This window comes from Coptis chinensis, chromosome 7 (assembly GCF_015680905.1).
Source record: "Coptis chinensis isolate HL-2020 chromosome 7, ASM1568090v1, whole genome shotgun sequence".
Classification (NCBI taxonomy): Eukaryota; Viridiplantae; Streptophyta; class Magnoliopsida; order Ranunculales; family Ranunculaceae; genus Coptis; species Coptis chinensis.
The window spans coordinates 20437842-20455101 of record NC_141462.1 but is presented as its reverse complement, the minus strand read 5'-3'; the positions used below and the strand labels follow the sequence as shown (position 1 = coordinate 20455101).

General features: G+C 37.2%; 3 protein-coding genes, 1 non-coding gene and 1 pseudogene across 4 annotated transcripts; all 5 read left to right on the top strand.

Annotated features, from left to right (window-relative positions):
- Positions 1-119: 119 nt before the first annotated feature.
- On the top strand, positions 120-3408 carry LOC147486532 (Pentatricopeptide repeat (PPR) superfamily protein). The gene is made up of 3 exons (XM_086574377.1): positions 120-559; positions 1192-1582; positions 2883-3408. Exons 1-2 carry the CDS (start codon positions 185-187, stop codon positions 1579-1581), a joined length of 765 nt encoding a protein of 254 aa, XP_086430503.1. The 5' UTR covers positions 120-184; the 3' UTR covers position 1582; positions 2883-3408.
- Positions 3409-3855: 447 nt separating this feature from the next.
- On the top strand, positions 3856-4622 carry LOC147486531 (17.8 kDa class I heat shock protein-like; annotated as a pseudogene).
- Positions 4623-5247: 625 nt separating this feature from the next.
- On the top strand, positions 5248-5329 carry TRNAS-AGA (transfer RNA serine (anticodon AGA)). Its single transcript has one exon. It is a non-coding gene; the product is annotated as a tRNA-Ser (tRNA).
- Positions 5330-14401: 9072 nt separating this feature from the next.
- Positions 14402-15148, top strand: LOC147486529 (uncharacterized). The gene has a single exon (XM_086573766.1). It carries the CDS (start codon positions 14402-14404, stop codon positions 15146-15148), a length of 747 nt encoding a protein of 248 aa, XP_086429892.1.
- Positions 15149-16393: 1245 nt separating this feature from the next.
- Positions 16394-16999, top strand: LOC147486528 (uncharacterized). The gene has a single exon (XM_086573765.1). It carries the CDS (start codon positions 16394-16396, stop codon positions 16997-16999), a length of 606 nt encoding a protein of 201 aa, XP_086429891.1.
- Positions 17000-17260: the final 261 nt, after the last annotated feature.

Sequence of the window (17260 nt, the reverse complement as noted above, 5' to 3'; positions counted from 1 at the left end):
AATATGGTGATATTTGGAACCATTCGTACAAATTCGCAATCATTACACAAAGGGTCTTGTCTGTTAGTGTGGTGGCACGCTCCTAAAAGGAGTTGTTTCTAAGCAACTCTTTCTCTTCACAAAACAACGACCACCAGGGTTTAAGCCCTTAACCACCAGGGTTTAAGACTAATTTTCCACAGAAATGGCGATTCGAGCCATATGGAAATCAAAAATCCCAATTATATCCACAACAATTCTTCAAAACCTTGTCATACCTTTCCAAAAATCATCTTCACTAACTAAACTACAAAACCCAAATGTGGAAATCAGTTCAAAAGAGCAGTTCTTGAATATGCGAAATTACCATGATGGTAGACCAAGAGGGCCACTATGGAAAGGTAAAAAAATGATTGGGAAAGAAGCATTGTTTGTTATATCCGGTTTGAAAAGGTTTAAAGAGGATGAAGACAACCTTAACAAGTTCATTAAATCACATGTTTTGAGACTATTGAAGATGGACTTGATTGCTGTTCTTACTGAACTTGAAAGACAAGAAGAGGTTTCTTTGGCTCTCAAGGTATACATTTTAACATTTCAGTTGTTGATTTTAAAGGAAGACTGATGCTTATAATGAGCAGTTATAAAGCTAATTTTTTTATGCTTCTGCTTATTGCTTATTTAAGTAGAATCTTACACACATGCAGACTAGTTTTGTAGATATGTATATTCTTAATCAATATTTGTTCAAGTTGCTTTGGCTCTGTTGTTTAAGATACTTTTATCTTATGTCTCCATCTTAGTTAGGATTTCTGCAAGTTTAGAACCTTAATGATCAATTGGAAAGTTAATAGAAAATGCCTTCTGCTTATTGTAAAATGAAATTTTGTACATTTGTAGACTAGTTTTGAAGATATGTATCATTATGCTGTAGAACTCTTTAGATGAGTACTTTATAACTGAGAAATGCAGAAGGCAACATAAGAGTTTTTTTTCTAGAGAATGAGGTTTGTTTTACTTTTCAGAGGCTTTTTCGTGGTCAATCTTTTGTTTGTGACCCGTTTCATTACCAGTTGCATATACAATCTTTTGTGCTCATTATTCTTTGTTTCATTGTGGCTGTCGCTTTGCTTAGTTGCATAATTTTCAATCAGTTATGTGTTGTTGAGCCAATGTGTATTGGGACTTATAATCAAGAAATTTGGATTTCAGATTTTCTGTATAATTCAAAAGCAGGACTGGTATAAGCCGGATGTCTACCTGTATAAAGATCTAATTGTTTCATTGTCGAAAAGTAAAAAGATGGAGGAGGCAATGAAAGTTTGGGAAGCTATGAAGAACGAGGATTTGTTCCCTGATTGTCAAACATATTCTGAAGTCATTCGGGGTTTCCTGCGGTATGGATCGCCAGCAGATGCGATGAATATTTATGAAGACATGAAGAAGTCTCCCGATCCACCAGAAGAATTGCCGTTCCGGATTTTGCTGAAGGGACTTCTACCACATCCTCTCTTGAGAAACAGGGTTAAGGAAGATTTCGAGGAAATATTTCCTGATAGACATATATATGATCCTCCCGAAGAGATATTTGGAATGCGTTGAGGTTGGTAGTTTTTTATTCGGTTTGTTAATTACATACTTTTAAGTTTTTTTCCCCGTCCGTTCTTTTTGTTTGTTTTTATGTTGGCATTCATCTCCTTTTAATTACACAGCCTTGAGAGTCTTTGGCTAAGTTTTTGCCATGACAATCATAACAATGATAATTGATGGAGCTGATGAGGGAAAATGTATCTCCTAGGCTACTAGCACTTTGCTGTCATATTAAAATTAGTTCTGAAACACTTAGGAAATTCGAGTCATGTTACTTGTTGGATGTATCCTACTTTTATAGCATACTTGCAAGTGGTAAGTATTAAGGTGTGATTTTCACGTTAAAATATGACCTCATTGTGACATCTATGTTTTGTCTCCTAAGGAAGATATGCAATTTCATCAACTATTGAAAATTTTGAAGACAAACTGACATCAGCCTTCAGTAAGTTGTATCACCGACCAATTTGTTAACCAGAACAATTGATGGCCTTCTTTATGGTTGTGTAAAATACGCTGTGTCATGTATTCCCCAACTAGATTGTTACAGGTAGTAAGTAGTAAAATCACTGGCAGTGAACAACAAGTAAAGCCTCGTTCAGGTTCAGATAGAGAGATGAGAGGGAAAGGGTGCGTCATGAAAGAAACGAAGAAAAGAAAGAGGGAGAGGCGGAGATGGAGAGAGGAAAAGTTCAAGACAGATGGAAAGCACAAATGACCATCCCCTATGCATCATCCTACTAGAGGGCTTATTCTTATATTATTATTTTGTCTTGAACTCTTGACGATGATGTTAATGTTCATGAGAATTTGTTGAAAATTGACACTAGAGAGGTGATTGTAAACACAAATGTCTAAAGAACTCTCAAGCTACTATGTGGCTGAACTTGAAACACACGAATCTTAGTTGTGGGTCTCAACAAATTGCGAGACCATATACAGAATGTGCATAAAACATCATGCAACAATGGGAAATCAGTTGGATAAGAAAGAGTAAAATAATAAATTAATCTGTTTGTAAAAGTTGAATGAAGAATTTGTAGTAGTTGCTATGGTGCAAATTATCATGTTACAGATCGATGACTTGGGTCTCAGTAGTTTCTTACTGCATACACAAACACCTCTTTAGTACACAGTGAACAGTTGTAAGAAACTATAAGACCATATTACATTTATGGGACTGGTAACTGGTTGGACGGTGTTGTAGTTACTCTGCCATTTAGAACATCCTGCGGTAGAATATGATACTACTTAGGTTCCCATCTTATACTACATTTTGGCACTTATATTGTTTTCTTGCTTCCTCTTTGCAGGAGGCTCTAATGCTATGCGCTCATTTCATATCCCTATTTTGTTTAAGAGATCCAAATAGACTATACTGGTGTTTCAGTTGAAGTGAGCTGTAAGAGATTGGCAGTCAATTGCTCAGCACTCACAAGTAAGACATTTGCAGTTACACCACTTTTTGGACGAGGAATTGCAGATAACGTGAGTCATTTTTTGAGTGGAGACTGGATCATTAAAACTGTGGGAGCACCATTTACACCAAACAACACCACTTCTGCATCATGCAACGTCATGGTGTGCATTTCTTCCATAAGTATGTTTTCAAAAAGTTGTGGCTTGTCTGTGCAGAGGGAAGAGCAGAATTTGAACTTTGTGTTCGGGGCACAGATGATCCAATCTCATTTGAGTCACTTCTCATTAAACTGAGAACAAGGTTTGTTTAAACAAATTTTCCGAATTGGTGAGTTCTGAGTTTGTGATTGACTGTGTAATCAAACTTGCTGTCTTAGGAAATTCTTGTGAAGCTTCATATATTAGGAGAATTTTCAGACAGTCCTATGTTATATTTGTGTGCGTGTGTTGTTTTTTTTCGTTTGTTTTTCCCTTCTGATAATTCGGTATGTCTCTTTGTATGCTTAGGAGCATAATGCAGCCATAGGGCTGACAATGGGTTGGGCCAAGACTGAAACTCTATTTAGTCTTATCCAATCCAGTAACATAGGACATAGACTTTAAACTAGAGTCCAATCAAACCCCAGCCCACTCGGTTTTAGCCTTAAGTGTATTAAGATCAGTTCCGGACCCATCCTAATCCGGTAAGACTTAAGAGTGGTTACAAAACATGGGCTTTGTAAGTAATCAACGACCAAGCCGAAGGCCTCAATAGTTCCTGAAGGTTCCAGGCTCTTGAAAAATCTGGAAATGTATAGAACTTTACTAGAGTTTTACGTTTCAATTATACATTGCTCTGGAAAACTCAGGACAAATCGATGATCACTATAAATATGCATCATCCAACCACTCACACCATATTAAGTTTCACAAAAAAGGTTACAAAGAGTTTCTTTCAGGCACTTAATATCTGCATACATTTCCATCACATTCTCTTCACTCCATACATATACCCAATCCAAATCTGAAAATGTCGATCATTCCAAGCATCTTTGGTGGCCGACGAAGCAACATCTTCGACCCAATCTCTCTAGACATATGGGATCCATTCCAAGACTTCCCACTTTCTCCATTCCGCTCTGAGTTCTCAAATGAAACAACCCAATTCGCGAACACTCGTATTGACTGGAAGGAAACACCAGAAGGTCATGTGTTCAAAGCTGATCTTCCAGGACTGAAAAAGGAAGAAGTGAAAGTGGAAGTTGAAGAAGGGAGGGTTCTTCAGATTAGTGGAGAGTGAAGCAAAGAGAAGGAAGAAAAGAATGACAAATGGCATCGCGTGGAACGTAGCAGTGGACAGTTTTTAAGGCGATTTAGGCTTCCTGAGAATGCTAAGGTTGATGAAGTGAAAGCTGAAATGGAGAATGGAGTGCTTACTGTTACTGTTCCTAAGGTTGAAGTTAAGAAACCTGATGTCAAGGCCATTGATATCTCTGGTTAAATATGTAAGAGAGTAACGGAGTGAGTAATGTATTGTGTGTGTTGAAGTCTGAATTATCGTAAGTTTGCCTTGTGTATTATTGTTGTTTGGACTTTGGAGTCCTTATGTAAAAGTTGTATGAGACTATGCGGTAAATGATAATTTTCTTGAGCAATTGTTTGCGTAGATTCGTGTGTAGTAATTGTCACTTGACGATGCATATGAAAGATGTTTTACTACTTTTATAAATTTCAAAAATAAAATAAAAATAAATTTCTTTTGTATTTGCAGATGACTAGAATCTAGCAAATTGTTTTCGATTTTTTCTCAATGGCACTTTTCAAGTTTCAACTTCTAGATGCTCCTAGGCATAGTAAGCAATGTCGGAATATATCAGCTAAATATATCGGAATATATCTGTTGAAAGTTTAGGAATCGGCTAGATATTGTGATATTCTTCGTTGATAAGACGAAAATTTCAGTGAAGATTTTTTCTTTTCTTGAAGCTGCCTCTTGTTGAGCACAAATTACCCGAAATCACTTATTAGTGCCATGGTGGTTATCATGCAATATCTGGATGAAGTTAACGTCTATTTAACAGTACTAAGAAGTTAGAAATTAGCATATATGATGCTGAATTGCTGCTGCAGAAGTATGAATTTTCTTTGTCCTTGATAAGTTGAGAGATTATATGATGTCGTTTTAACAAATTAGACCGTAATACATTATAAACTGTATACCGAAATGGAAGCTGAAACCATAACGAATTTATATATTGTATTAAAGAAACGTACAAGCAAGTGGTCGTGCCGGAGTGGTTATCGGGCATGACTAGAAATCATGTGGGCTTTGCCCGCGCAGGTTCGAATCCTGCCGACCACGTATTCTAAAACTTTAACGTTTTCATTTTCGAAGCTCTTTTCTAGCTTTACTTTTACTTTTTTTTTTCCCAACTAGCAACTTAGCCTTTCAATAAGGGGTTCAAAGGAAATATTCTTCAACTGAGACTGAGACTGATATATACGTAGTAGTTACGTACTTGGGTTCAAAGGAAATATTCCTCAGTGACATCAATATATACGTATAGAGAGTTACTCTCAAATACAAAAAGGACGAAAAAATCATTTTCAAAACTATTTTTTTTTAATTACTCACAAAGATCGAGTAGATTTTAGGACAAGTATGTTCCTAACGCGAAATAAAAAAAGCCCAAAGTGGTAAAAATTCAAATTTACTCCTGACGCGAAATTAAAAAATAGCCCGACCTTACCAAAACAACTCGATATATGTATAATTAGTAAATTAAAAACACCTATTAGAGTATTTGTTCTAACATATTTGGGGTATGAACAATCACTGTTTATATCTCAACATAGTGTATGAGATATGTTCACCTATTTTAGGTATGAACAATTAGGGTTGGAAATAGTATGGGATGCAACCCGAATCCGACCATATCCGAATCTATTTTAACGGATATGGTTTCTATATTTGTGACTAGAATTCGACCCGAATATCCGAAAACCCGAATCATTTTAACAAGATTTGTTTTAAGAATAATCTCCCTCCTCCATAAACCGGTACATGAAACCTCCCTCTACACGGACAAAGTGATAAAAACCTCCTGTTTTTTAAAATGCAAAACCACATTCGAAAACTGACCAAAATACCCTTCCACCCCCAAAAGAAAAATATCCACGTTCTCTCCTAGTCTTCTACAACCTCTTTCCATCGAAAAAAAAATATAATATAAAAAAACAACCCAAAAACACAGGGATTAAATTTCTATCTTCAAAAACGTTTGAAATGGAAAAAAAGAAGAAGAAATTATTGGAACATTAAAAAGAAAAAGTAAAGATGATTGTAGATTTGTAGATCCAACAGTTGTTACTCAAAAGAAACAAGATCTACAGTGTACTAAATAAAAATCATTGTGTTTTTTTAAAAAAAAAATGTGGTTTTACAGTTTTGCAAAACAAAAACCTAAATACTTCAAAATTTGTATGCAAAATCTAATGCACAATCAATTTGCTATGTAAAAATAAATTCGCATATGCAAACATTAATTTATATATGCAAATATTAATTTACATAGTCAAGTGTTATGCAAAAGTAAATTTACACAGATAAATTGCTATGGAAATTAAGCTTATTAATTTACATATGCAAAAATAACTTTACATAGTCAACTGCCATGCAAAAGTAAATTTGCATAAGTAAATTGCAATGCAAGAAAAAACTATGTATTACAAAACTTATATGAGAAATCAGTTTGTATAATAAACTTTATACTACGCAAAAACAATTTTACATAGTATAATTACTAGTTGCATATTGAAAAAACATATGCAAAAATATTTTTTCATAGTCAATTTCATATGTAAAGATAAATTTGCATACATAATGTCTATGTAAAAATAAATTAACATAGTAAAATTGTTATGTAAATATAAATTTGCATACTGAAATTTTCATATAAAAACAAATTTACAATCATGAGATCTGCATACACAAATCACTATGTAAACATAAATTTATATACTGAAATTTCCATGTAAAAACAAATTTACATAGTCACAGCTGCAAAGAAAAATCATCATATAAAACTAAATTTACATACTAAAACGATTATGTAAAACCATATTTACATAGAGTCACAGGATCTAAGGAAAATCAATATGTAAAAATAAATTTACATAGTCACGGAAACCTAATTTATTCAAATTAGAAAGAAAAAAGAAGAATCAATAAAGCAAAAACAAAGATTCACAGCAATCAATCGAAATGAGAAAGATAGTGATTATTTATTGTTTCTTCTTCATGAAACCATATTTCTTCATTGTTAAACTTGATTTCTTCATTGTTGAAAAATATATCTTTTTTTGCCAAACCTAATTTCTTCATCGCCGAACCTTGTTCTTCTAATGTCAAAGTTGAATCAGTGTTCTTTTTCGTTTAAATGATGATGAATATGGCACCTTACATCAAAAGGGTAAAAAAGGAAGCAAAAAAATTTGGGAAAATAAAGCATACCGTGATTTTTTTTTTCTAATTTCAATAATAGAGAGTTTATTTGATGAGATGCACAAAACAGGAGGTTATGTGGTATGGGCTGATGGGAGGGTGTTTTCACATAACCAAAATATAAACAAAGGGCTGAGGCCCATTTCTTGTTCTATTTTGATGCCTAAAAATTAATTTATATCTTACATTTATATATGAAAATTATTAAAATAGTGTATTTTTTGTTGTTTTTTAATGGATATGGATATCCAAAATCCGACTCGAATTTGGATGGATCCAAATATGGTAAAGAGTTTTGAGTGGAAATCCGACCCGAACCCGCTCCATTTCCAGCCCTATGAACAATCACAATCACTGTTCATACATCACCATGAAACATACCTTATCAAAACGACAGAAATGGTAAAATCGGAAAACATTTATTTCAAATCCGGACTATTTGTCTTTACGAGTTATTTTCATTTAAAAATTGGTTTTTTGGATTCCCCCTCCTTTTTTGTATATACATACTTCTTTTAAATTTATTTTCTCCAAACTATATTCTCTGATAGAAGAAAAAATAACTTAGTAATATTCATGACTGAAAAATAAATTTGTTTGTTTGGAAGATAAACTCCAATGGCTCGGCTTGAATACCAAAACCTAGAGTGTAAAGAAGTTGTTTACAATGAATTTTGTGCTAGACACAGTATCAAGTTCTTTCTTGCTCGCTTAAGCTCGTTCGACATTACGTGAGCGTTAGCATACTCAGGCCCGGCCCTGAGCAGGTGCCATGTGGGCGACTGCATAGGGCTCCCAATATATAAGGCCCAAAAAAATAGTTTTAGTGGAAAAGATTTATTTCACAAATCAAAAGCCCAAACCGATGAAAAACCCAAAAAACCAAAAATTTTTACCGTAAACAGTTGATTCTCTCATATTCTCTTTTCTCGTTAATTATGTTCATAAAAAAAAATAACAATAAATATAATAGATGAGGAGATCTTCTCAATGACTAGATCTCTCTCTTCCTAATTAATAACGTTTTCTTTTGGAAAATCATTCCAATTAATTGCTTGAGTTGTCCTCAATTACTCAAATACAAAAAGAAGTAGTAAAAAAAAAACCCCTCATTCACCTTATGACCATCTAGTATCCTCTCATTCTCAATAATTTATTTATTTACAATTGTGGATTTGTATTAATTTTCATTTCGATCAATCTCAATTACTTATTCACCTAAATTTTGATTATTTTTCAAGTAAGTTAGAGATTAAAATCAATTTTTCCTTTTCTTAAATATTATTTCAATAACTCAATTTAATTCAAAAGTAATCTAGTCTAATATTATTCACCTAACTTGATTTCTTGAAACGACATGATTGTTTTCCTAATGCATTCATAGCTTATAGAATTTTGTTGATTGTTCTCATTACTGACGCGTATGCAGAAAGAAGTTTTTTAAAATTAAAATTATTGAAATCATACCTTAGATCGACTATGTCACAAGAAAGTCTAAATGGGCTAGCGTTAATATCTATTGAAAATGAATTTTTAAATAAAATTAACTTTGAAAGCTTCATTGATGATTTTGCAGCCAAAAATGCGAGAAGAGAAATATTTCGATGATCCAATTTGTGTTGATGGAAGACGGAAAGAAGGCCACATTTCGCCGTTTGCACAGGGCCATTAAAAACTCAAAGACGGCCCTGACTATACTGAAACTCGACTCTAGCGGTAGGCTTGAGTTTCACTCAACCTTGTATTGCATGAGGTGAAATGGTAATACACTAATACTCAAACTCAAACATGAAGCATACGAAGTGTTCGATTGCCGCATTTGATATGCAGCCTATTCCTCGGTGAGCTAGAGTACAAAATCAAATGGCTTTATAATCATTCGATTTGTCATTCTAGAAGGAAAAGTTTTAAGTCAATAGATAATCTATTTTAAATTAGCCGAATATTTAACTTCACCAAAAAAAAATTAGCCGCATATTTAAGCAGACGTGGATGCAAATTGCAAAGGGCTGCTATATGACCTTTTAAATTGATCAATAAACAGTTGTCCGCAAACAGTTGTTCAGAGTATTTATTGCAGCATCAGAACTTTCAACTTATTAGTGTGTCCATCGAGGCCAAAACTCCGTGACCACATATTAACATTTGCGCGTACAAGAAGTGTACGTCAATGTCACCACAATCACACCATCAAACAAGTTTCAGAGAAAAAAACAAAATCAGTCAGAAAAAAACAAATGGAAGGATCTTTTACTCCGAATTGCGCAAATTGTGGGCCGGGTATTTCAACCAACTTGAGAGGAACCTTCCACTCTCAAAACGACGTATTTAACGTGGAAATTTTCGTACGCCCAACAAATTTGTTCTAGAAGTCCAACAATACCAAAACAAGTTCACACTTGAAAGAGTTAATAAACTACAGTATATAATTAGTATATATTGCTAATCAGTCATTTAATATATATATTCGACACTCCGAATAGTCCTTATTTGATTGGCCTTGTTGTTCAAATATATAGCTAAGCAGCTAACTGCTCCCAATCACATATATTGTTATATTGCTCTCAATCATATTGTCATTCCAAAGAGAAAATGGCTCTTTCTAAGCCTTGTGTTTTATTGGTTTTGGTTTTGATGTTTCTTGCTCAAGCTCATAGGTTACCTGGTGCTGATTCCAGACCCCACCCTATCTTGGAGCAAACAAGTAAGTAGAATCAAGTTAACCCTCAACTTATACTATACTCTCTCTCTCTCTCAACTTATATACTTTTGATGATGTTTACTTATTATGGTAGTTGTTTGATATTGATATAGGGTATTCAAAGGTGTTCAAGACCCTTGGAATAGGCTGTAAATGTTGTGATGGCAAGGAAGGGGTATGCAGAAGTACCTGGGATGGGTCGTGTACTAGACTCCAATGTCTTCCATGGAAGTTCAGTTAGTGTTGTTAAGTATGTGATTGTATATATACTAATTTATATTAGAAATGCGATCGATTAGTTGTAGTACCAATATATAAACGTTTTAGTTATATATTTAACAAAGTAGTAACTGATTGTGCTCATGTACTGTGGCCAAGTGCATTCAAGCACAGTGCGAAGTGTGCTTCTAAAGTTTTATTTTTCTCTTACCTGCTTGAAATGTATGACGAAGCTCAGAAGTAATTTATATTGTGGAAGCAGGCGTATGGTTAGATTTGAGAATTATAATTTTGCAGAAAAGCGCTTAAAAACGCAACCTCGTGTTGGTAATTGAAATTAAAACTGCACATTTATCAGTTCTCTGGAAATCAATTCAAATACGATTTTTGCATTCTATAACCTATAGTATAGTGGTTGCCTATCATTCAAAAATCAAACCAATGCCAACGAATTTTCTTTAACTGGAAAAGTCCGTCTAAAATGACCTTATGATCATCTAGAACATTAATTAGATGCTCTGAATATCCTTTTAGCTGGCCTACACTTTATATAGTTGCTTGGTGGAAATTCTGAAAAGGGATGACGGATTTTTATTCTGATGATAATCAAAGTTCAAGCAGTTAATTTTTGGGCTCTCAAAGTCTAAAGAGTCGAGACAGAAATCTGGTTATCTAACAGGGTATTTGCGCAACTCTACATACTATTGATCAGTACCGAGTCAAAAATGAGCTACATCAAATAAAGTAGATAGATATGCCATATCTAAGCAATCATGCAACTTGAAAGGATTTCTCCTTGTAATAAGAAACCAAATTTTGGATCCTACTGGGTCTTAGTGTTATTAAATATTGATAGAATCATGTCAATCAATATCAATATATATATATATCACTTCTCTCAATATTAAAACAGAATACATTTTACGTGGGCAATTTTTTTTTCCTAAGGGACACATTCTTGAGACATATGTATGCCATGTGGACACTCTTAATTAATCATAAGAAATTTCCTAATACAACATGAACTCTTAATTAAAGCAGAGTACATCTTTTGTGGACAATCTCTTTTCTAGATGGCGCATTCTTGAGACATATGTATGCCAAGTGGATACTCGTAATTAATCACAAGAAGTTTCCTAATACAATATGAACTCTTAATCTTAAGAAGTTTCTTAATACAACACAACTCTAATAAGTCCATCAACATCTGACAAGGAAATTTTATACGACTCCAATAAGAAAACATTGCTAAATCAACTTAAAAAACTTAAGCTAATAATTATCAGTCATTGAATTCCGAGTAGTGCCGCACGGACCTACTTTTTAGACCTACTATTGCGGCTCACTATTTGGATAATGTTGGTTTGCATTATAATACACACGGACACGTATCTCTATATAAATCAATGATTATGACTTTTGACATATTAGTAGGTCCAAATAATACATCAAATAAGTGTGTCGGTCTAGCATTACTGTTGAATTCCTCACAAAAATTTAGAACTAGAATAATTCTCCTACTATAATGGGAATTCCCAATTCAAACGATTGTTATGAAATTATAATCGTTTGAATTGGGATAAGAAAAAAGAATCCCGTTTTAGTTTCTAACAATCATTTTAATTGAGCTTTAAAAACCCATTTTTAATTTGGTAAAGGACCGTTTCAGTAGGAGAAGGATTTCCGCTTTAATTAGAAAATAAATTCCCATTTTAAGTAAAAGTGCTAAAATTTTCCTTTTTAATAGGGAGGAGGAATTCCAGTTTTAATAGGAGATGACGTGGAATCTTAATAGATCTCGAAAAATACCCTTTGTGGGAGCAAAAGAGAGTCCCATTTGAAGTTGGTTTCTAAAAGGAGAAGTGTTCACTATTTTTTAATTTCTCAACAAATTATTTTAATTAAGTTTTAAAATCAATTTTTTTAATTGGGAGAGGGATCCTGTTTTAATTTAGAAGTGTGATTTCCATTTTTAGTAGGAAAATGATTTTCTTTTTAATTAGAAGTGCTAGATTTTTCTTTTTCAATATGAGAGGAATTTCCATTATAATAGGAGAATGATTCTCGTTTTAATTAGAAGTGCTAGAATTTCCTTTTTCAATAGGAGGCTAGAGGAATTCCCATTTTAAATTTGTCATGAAATTCAACAGTTCTAAATAGGAGAACTAGAATTCCCAATTCAAACAATTGTCATGAAATTTAGAACTAGAATCATTATATCAACCCATTTTATGACCATTGAGGTGACAGGTCGTTAGGCCCGGAGTATAGAAAGGAAATGGGAGTGGAAAGCAGGGAATCATGTCTGTGGAACCCTAAAGTGACATCAGCAAGGAGTAACGTTAGCAGGGTTTTTGAGTCAGACCAGACACAAGATAAGGAAGGGGGAAGTGGAAGCACAAGAGCGAGGCTGCGGAACCCTAAAAGGACAGGTGGGAAGTTAAGGATCATCGGATGGAAAGAGAGATCAACGGATATGAGTAGAAAAGAAGAAGATATATAAAGGAACATTAAAGAAAAGAAGAGGAAGAAAAAAGAGAGAAAAGAGTGAGGCTAGGGAAGAGAGATAGAGAGGAGAGTATTAGGGATCTTTGTGGTCAACACATTTGGCGCCGTCTGTGGGGACGAGTTAGTCCACGACCTAGTAAGAAAAAGGAAAGGTTAGAGCATGGCTCCTACAACTAAGAGGGGAAGAGGGAGAGAAAGAGGAAGGGGGAGACCCAAAAGAGTGAGAGCTGAGGTAAGGGAGGAAGAAACGGTGAATATTGAGAATGAGGAGATGCCAGAAGAGGAAGTCGAAGATACGGTGGCAGAATTGACTAGATTGCTTCAAGAGGAGATAGGGAGGCTTAGAGAGGAGAATGATGAGTTGAGGAGAGAAAGGGAAACCACTCAGGGGGGAGCGGAAACAGCAGAACCCGAGGGTAGTGAAGTGGAGGGACAAGGCGATGAACTCCCTCAAGAACCCGGAGCAAACAATACAGGAGGCATTACCATGGAAATGGTGCAGGCAATGATTGAAAGGGACAGAGAAGCTAGCCACGCGGCGGAAAAAGAGAAACAAGGTGCGGCACAGAAGGTGGTGACTAGCCTGAATCAGAATCCACTTGCTGACTCAGTATGGAATTTCGAGGTACCTAAGAGGTTCACGCAACCACGAGTTTGAGAGATATGATGGGAAAGGGGATCCAGTGGACCATTTGCATCACTTTAGGTAGCAGATGCCGCTATGGCAAGAGGTGGAGTATGATAGGCTCCGCTGTATGATGTTTCCTGCTAGCCTGAAGGGAGGAGCGTCGGACTGGTATTATCGATTGGAGTCGCGGAGTATACGAAGGTTTGAGGAACTGGAGCAGGCCTTCGTAAATCATTTCATCCACCAGAAAAAGAGGGTAGTAGATGTCGCGGATCTCTTTAATGTAAAACAAAAGCCCACCGAGACACTGAGGGATTTTTTGTGCAGATTTAAGGAAGAGACACTACGAGTGGAAAATCTGGATGATCGCACTGCGGTCATAACATTCCAGCATGGACTGAAACAGGGAACCAGAGTCCATGAGTCTGTATCTAAGATCAAAGTTACTACATTACATGCTTTGTATCTGAAGGTAGAAAGATATATAAGGTACGAGGACATTTTGCAGAGAAACAGTAAGGAACACAAGAAGTCTGAAAAGTCAGTGCAAGCTGTGGGAGTGGAGGATCGGAGAGACCGAGAAAGGACCACGACACGAGAGAGGGGAGCCTACAGAGGGGAAACACAAAAGGCGGAAAGTGGCAGGGATCAAGCCAGAAGAGAATACAGGGAGGGAAAACCTTATTGCGAAATAGAGTTAACACCACTAAACAAACCATTGGAAGAAGTTTTGCAGTTAATCAAGGGACAGTAGTATTATGAAGAGCCACGGAACACACCCAGGGAAATAGAGGAAAAACCGTTTTGTGCATATCATCAGGTCAGAAATCATGCCACCAATGAATGCTTTGCATTGCAATGGTTAGTAGAAAGGATGATTGAGAGAGGAAAGCTGAAGGAGTTTATCAAGGAAGTGCAGCCTGTCGAAAGGGTTCCTACCGCGGCTAGGATCTTAGGTACAATTAATGTTATTTTTAGTGGAGAAACACTGGGAAGGAACACCCATAGAGATAAGGTGAGGAGGACAGCCAGCTTGCAGCAGACAAATGAGGTTCTGAGTACTCCGCGGCCGGTTCCAGGGGCAGGCAAGGGAGTTGACAGGATAGAGTTCACTCCGAAAGATCTGGAGTCTGTAACCTCTCCTCACGAGGATGCACTGGTGATCACAATAGCGATGGGCAATTACATGGTGAAAAGGCTCCTAGTAGACTGTGGAAGCTCAGTGGACCTATTATTCAAGGGTGTAATGGAAGAGATGGGCATTGACAGGACGCAGATGAAGCCCCTTCAAACTAACTTGTCCAGCTTCAATGACAGCATGACGGAGCTGTTGGGGGAATTGGTACTGCTGGTGACTTCAGGGCTGGTGTTGGTTTTTACCCATTTTATGATAGTAGATACCAAATCGCAATACAACGCAATCTTGGAAAGAAAATGGATCCATGAGATGAAGGCCATCCCATCCACGTATTACCAAGTGGTCCGCTTCTTGACTAATGGGGGAACATATGAGATAAGGGGTGATCAGGTCGTGACACAAAACATCCAGCAAGTGACAGTGAAAGGTTTAGTCCGCGCACCAAATAAAGAGGCGCCGGAAAAGGGTGACAAGCTAGCATAGCAATTATAGATCCGTGGCCGATGAGAAGGAGTTGCTCGTCGGGGCCAAGACGATGGATGAGATGGAGGTCGTGAATATAGGGGTCGCGGATGAGGAGAAGTTCGTGAATGTGGGAGCAAGTTTGTCGGAGGATTGGAAAGTGATATTGATTGCCTTGTTAACTGAGAACAGGGATGTGTTTGCATGGACAATCGAGGACTTGGTGGGATTGAATTCGGAGTTCGCTTGTCATAGATTACATATGAGGGAAGGGGCTCGACCAGTCCAGCAGAAGATGAGGGGCATGAAACCACTGTACGCGCAAAGGATTCGAGAGGAGGTGAAGAAGTTGAAAGAGGTAGGCATCATCTGCGAATGCAAGTTTACTGAATGGCTGTAAAATGTGGTAGTGGTCCCTAAAAAGAACGGGAAAGTAAGAATGTGCGTTGATTTTACTAATGTCAATAAGGAGTGCCCGAAGGATTGCTACCCCATGCCGCGGATAGATGAATTGGTGGACTGAACCGCGGAATTCAAGATTTTCTCGTTCATGGATGCATCGATGGGCTATAATTGGGTGGTGATGTACATCCCTGATCAAGAGAAGACCGCGTTCATAGTGGAGGAGGGAACGTACTGTTATACTAGAATGCCTTTTGGGCTAAAGAATGCCGAGGCAACATTTCAGAGAGTGGGGGAGAAGATGTTCAAAAGAAAAATCAGAAAGGGAATGGAAATCTATATAGATGACATGATGGAGAAGAGTATAGCCAAGGAAGAGCATTTGGCAGGGCTAAGTGAACATTCTCTATACTGCGAAAACACAAACTGATGCTGAACCCAAAAAAGTGCATGTTTGGGGTGACATCCGGAAAGTTTTTGGGATACATTGTCACATATCGCGGAATAGAAGCAAACCCGGATCAGATAAGGGCACTGTTGGAAATGGCGTCTCTGCGGAATGTGAAAAAGGTTCAGAGGTTGGCCGGGAGGGTCGCAGCTCTTAACAGATTCATAGCGAATTCCTCAGATAAGTGCCGACCTTTGTACCTACTCTTGAGGAGGACGACCGACTTTCAATGGATTGCGGCATGCGAAAGGGCTTTCCAGGAGTTAAAAGAGTATTTGGGAAAGGCCCCGATCTTGTTATGCCCAGGGCAGGGATAAAAGCTGTATTTGTATTTGGGGGTATCAGAATATGCAATCAGTTCAGTGTTGATAAGGGTAGTGGACAAGGCAGAGAGGCCGGTCTACTTCTAGAGCAAGATGATGTTGGACGCCGAAGCAAGGTACAGTAGAATTGAGAAGTTTGCCTTGGCTTTGATCTTTTCCATGCTGAAGTTGAAACCTTATTTTGATGCTCACTCGGTGATAGTGGTGACTAACTTGCCGCTTAAGCAGGCCCTGAAGGCGGAGAAATCAGGGAGAATGTTGAAATGGGCGGTGATGCTGAGTTCTTATGACATTGAGTATCAAGCCAGGACCGCAAGGAAGGCACAAGCTATGGCTGAATTCCTGGCCGAGTTTTTGGCTGAGGACCCTACCTGGGGGGAGGAGATGGTCATGGAACAGGAAATGGACCAAAACCACGACCCTCTGGATCCTTGGGACATGCGAAACGGATGGAGAGTCTTTACAAATGGGTCTACTACCGATACAGGTAGTGGAATTGGGGTGGTGTTGGCCATGCCCGAGAATACTCGTCTGGAGTTATCAATGAAGCTGGGTTTCGCTGCGTCAAACAATGAGTTTGAATATGAAGTAGTGATAGCCGGTTTAAACTTGGCCAGGGATCTGGGTGTGAGAGAGCTGATAGTGTATTCGGATTCGAATTTGGTAATATGTCAGGTCAACGGAGGGTTCGTGGCTTGATGTCCAAGGATGGCAAAGTATTTGGAAGTATTGCGGAAAAGGGCAGACGAATTCGAAAAGATTAGTTTTGCACATCTAGGCAAGGGAGAGAATAGACACTCCGATGCATTGGCATATGTGGCCGCGGTATTACCTGGAACCGAAGGTAGATCCATCGAAGTCAGGGTGTTGAGTAAACTGAGTGCCGCAGTGGAAGAGGGAATATGGCTAATTACTGGGCAAGAGCCGGGGTGGATGGAACCCATTAAGAGTTTCCTTTCG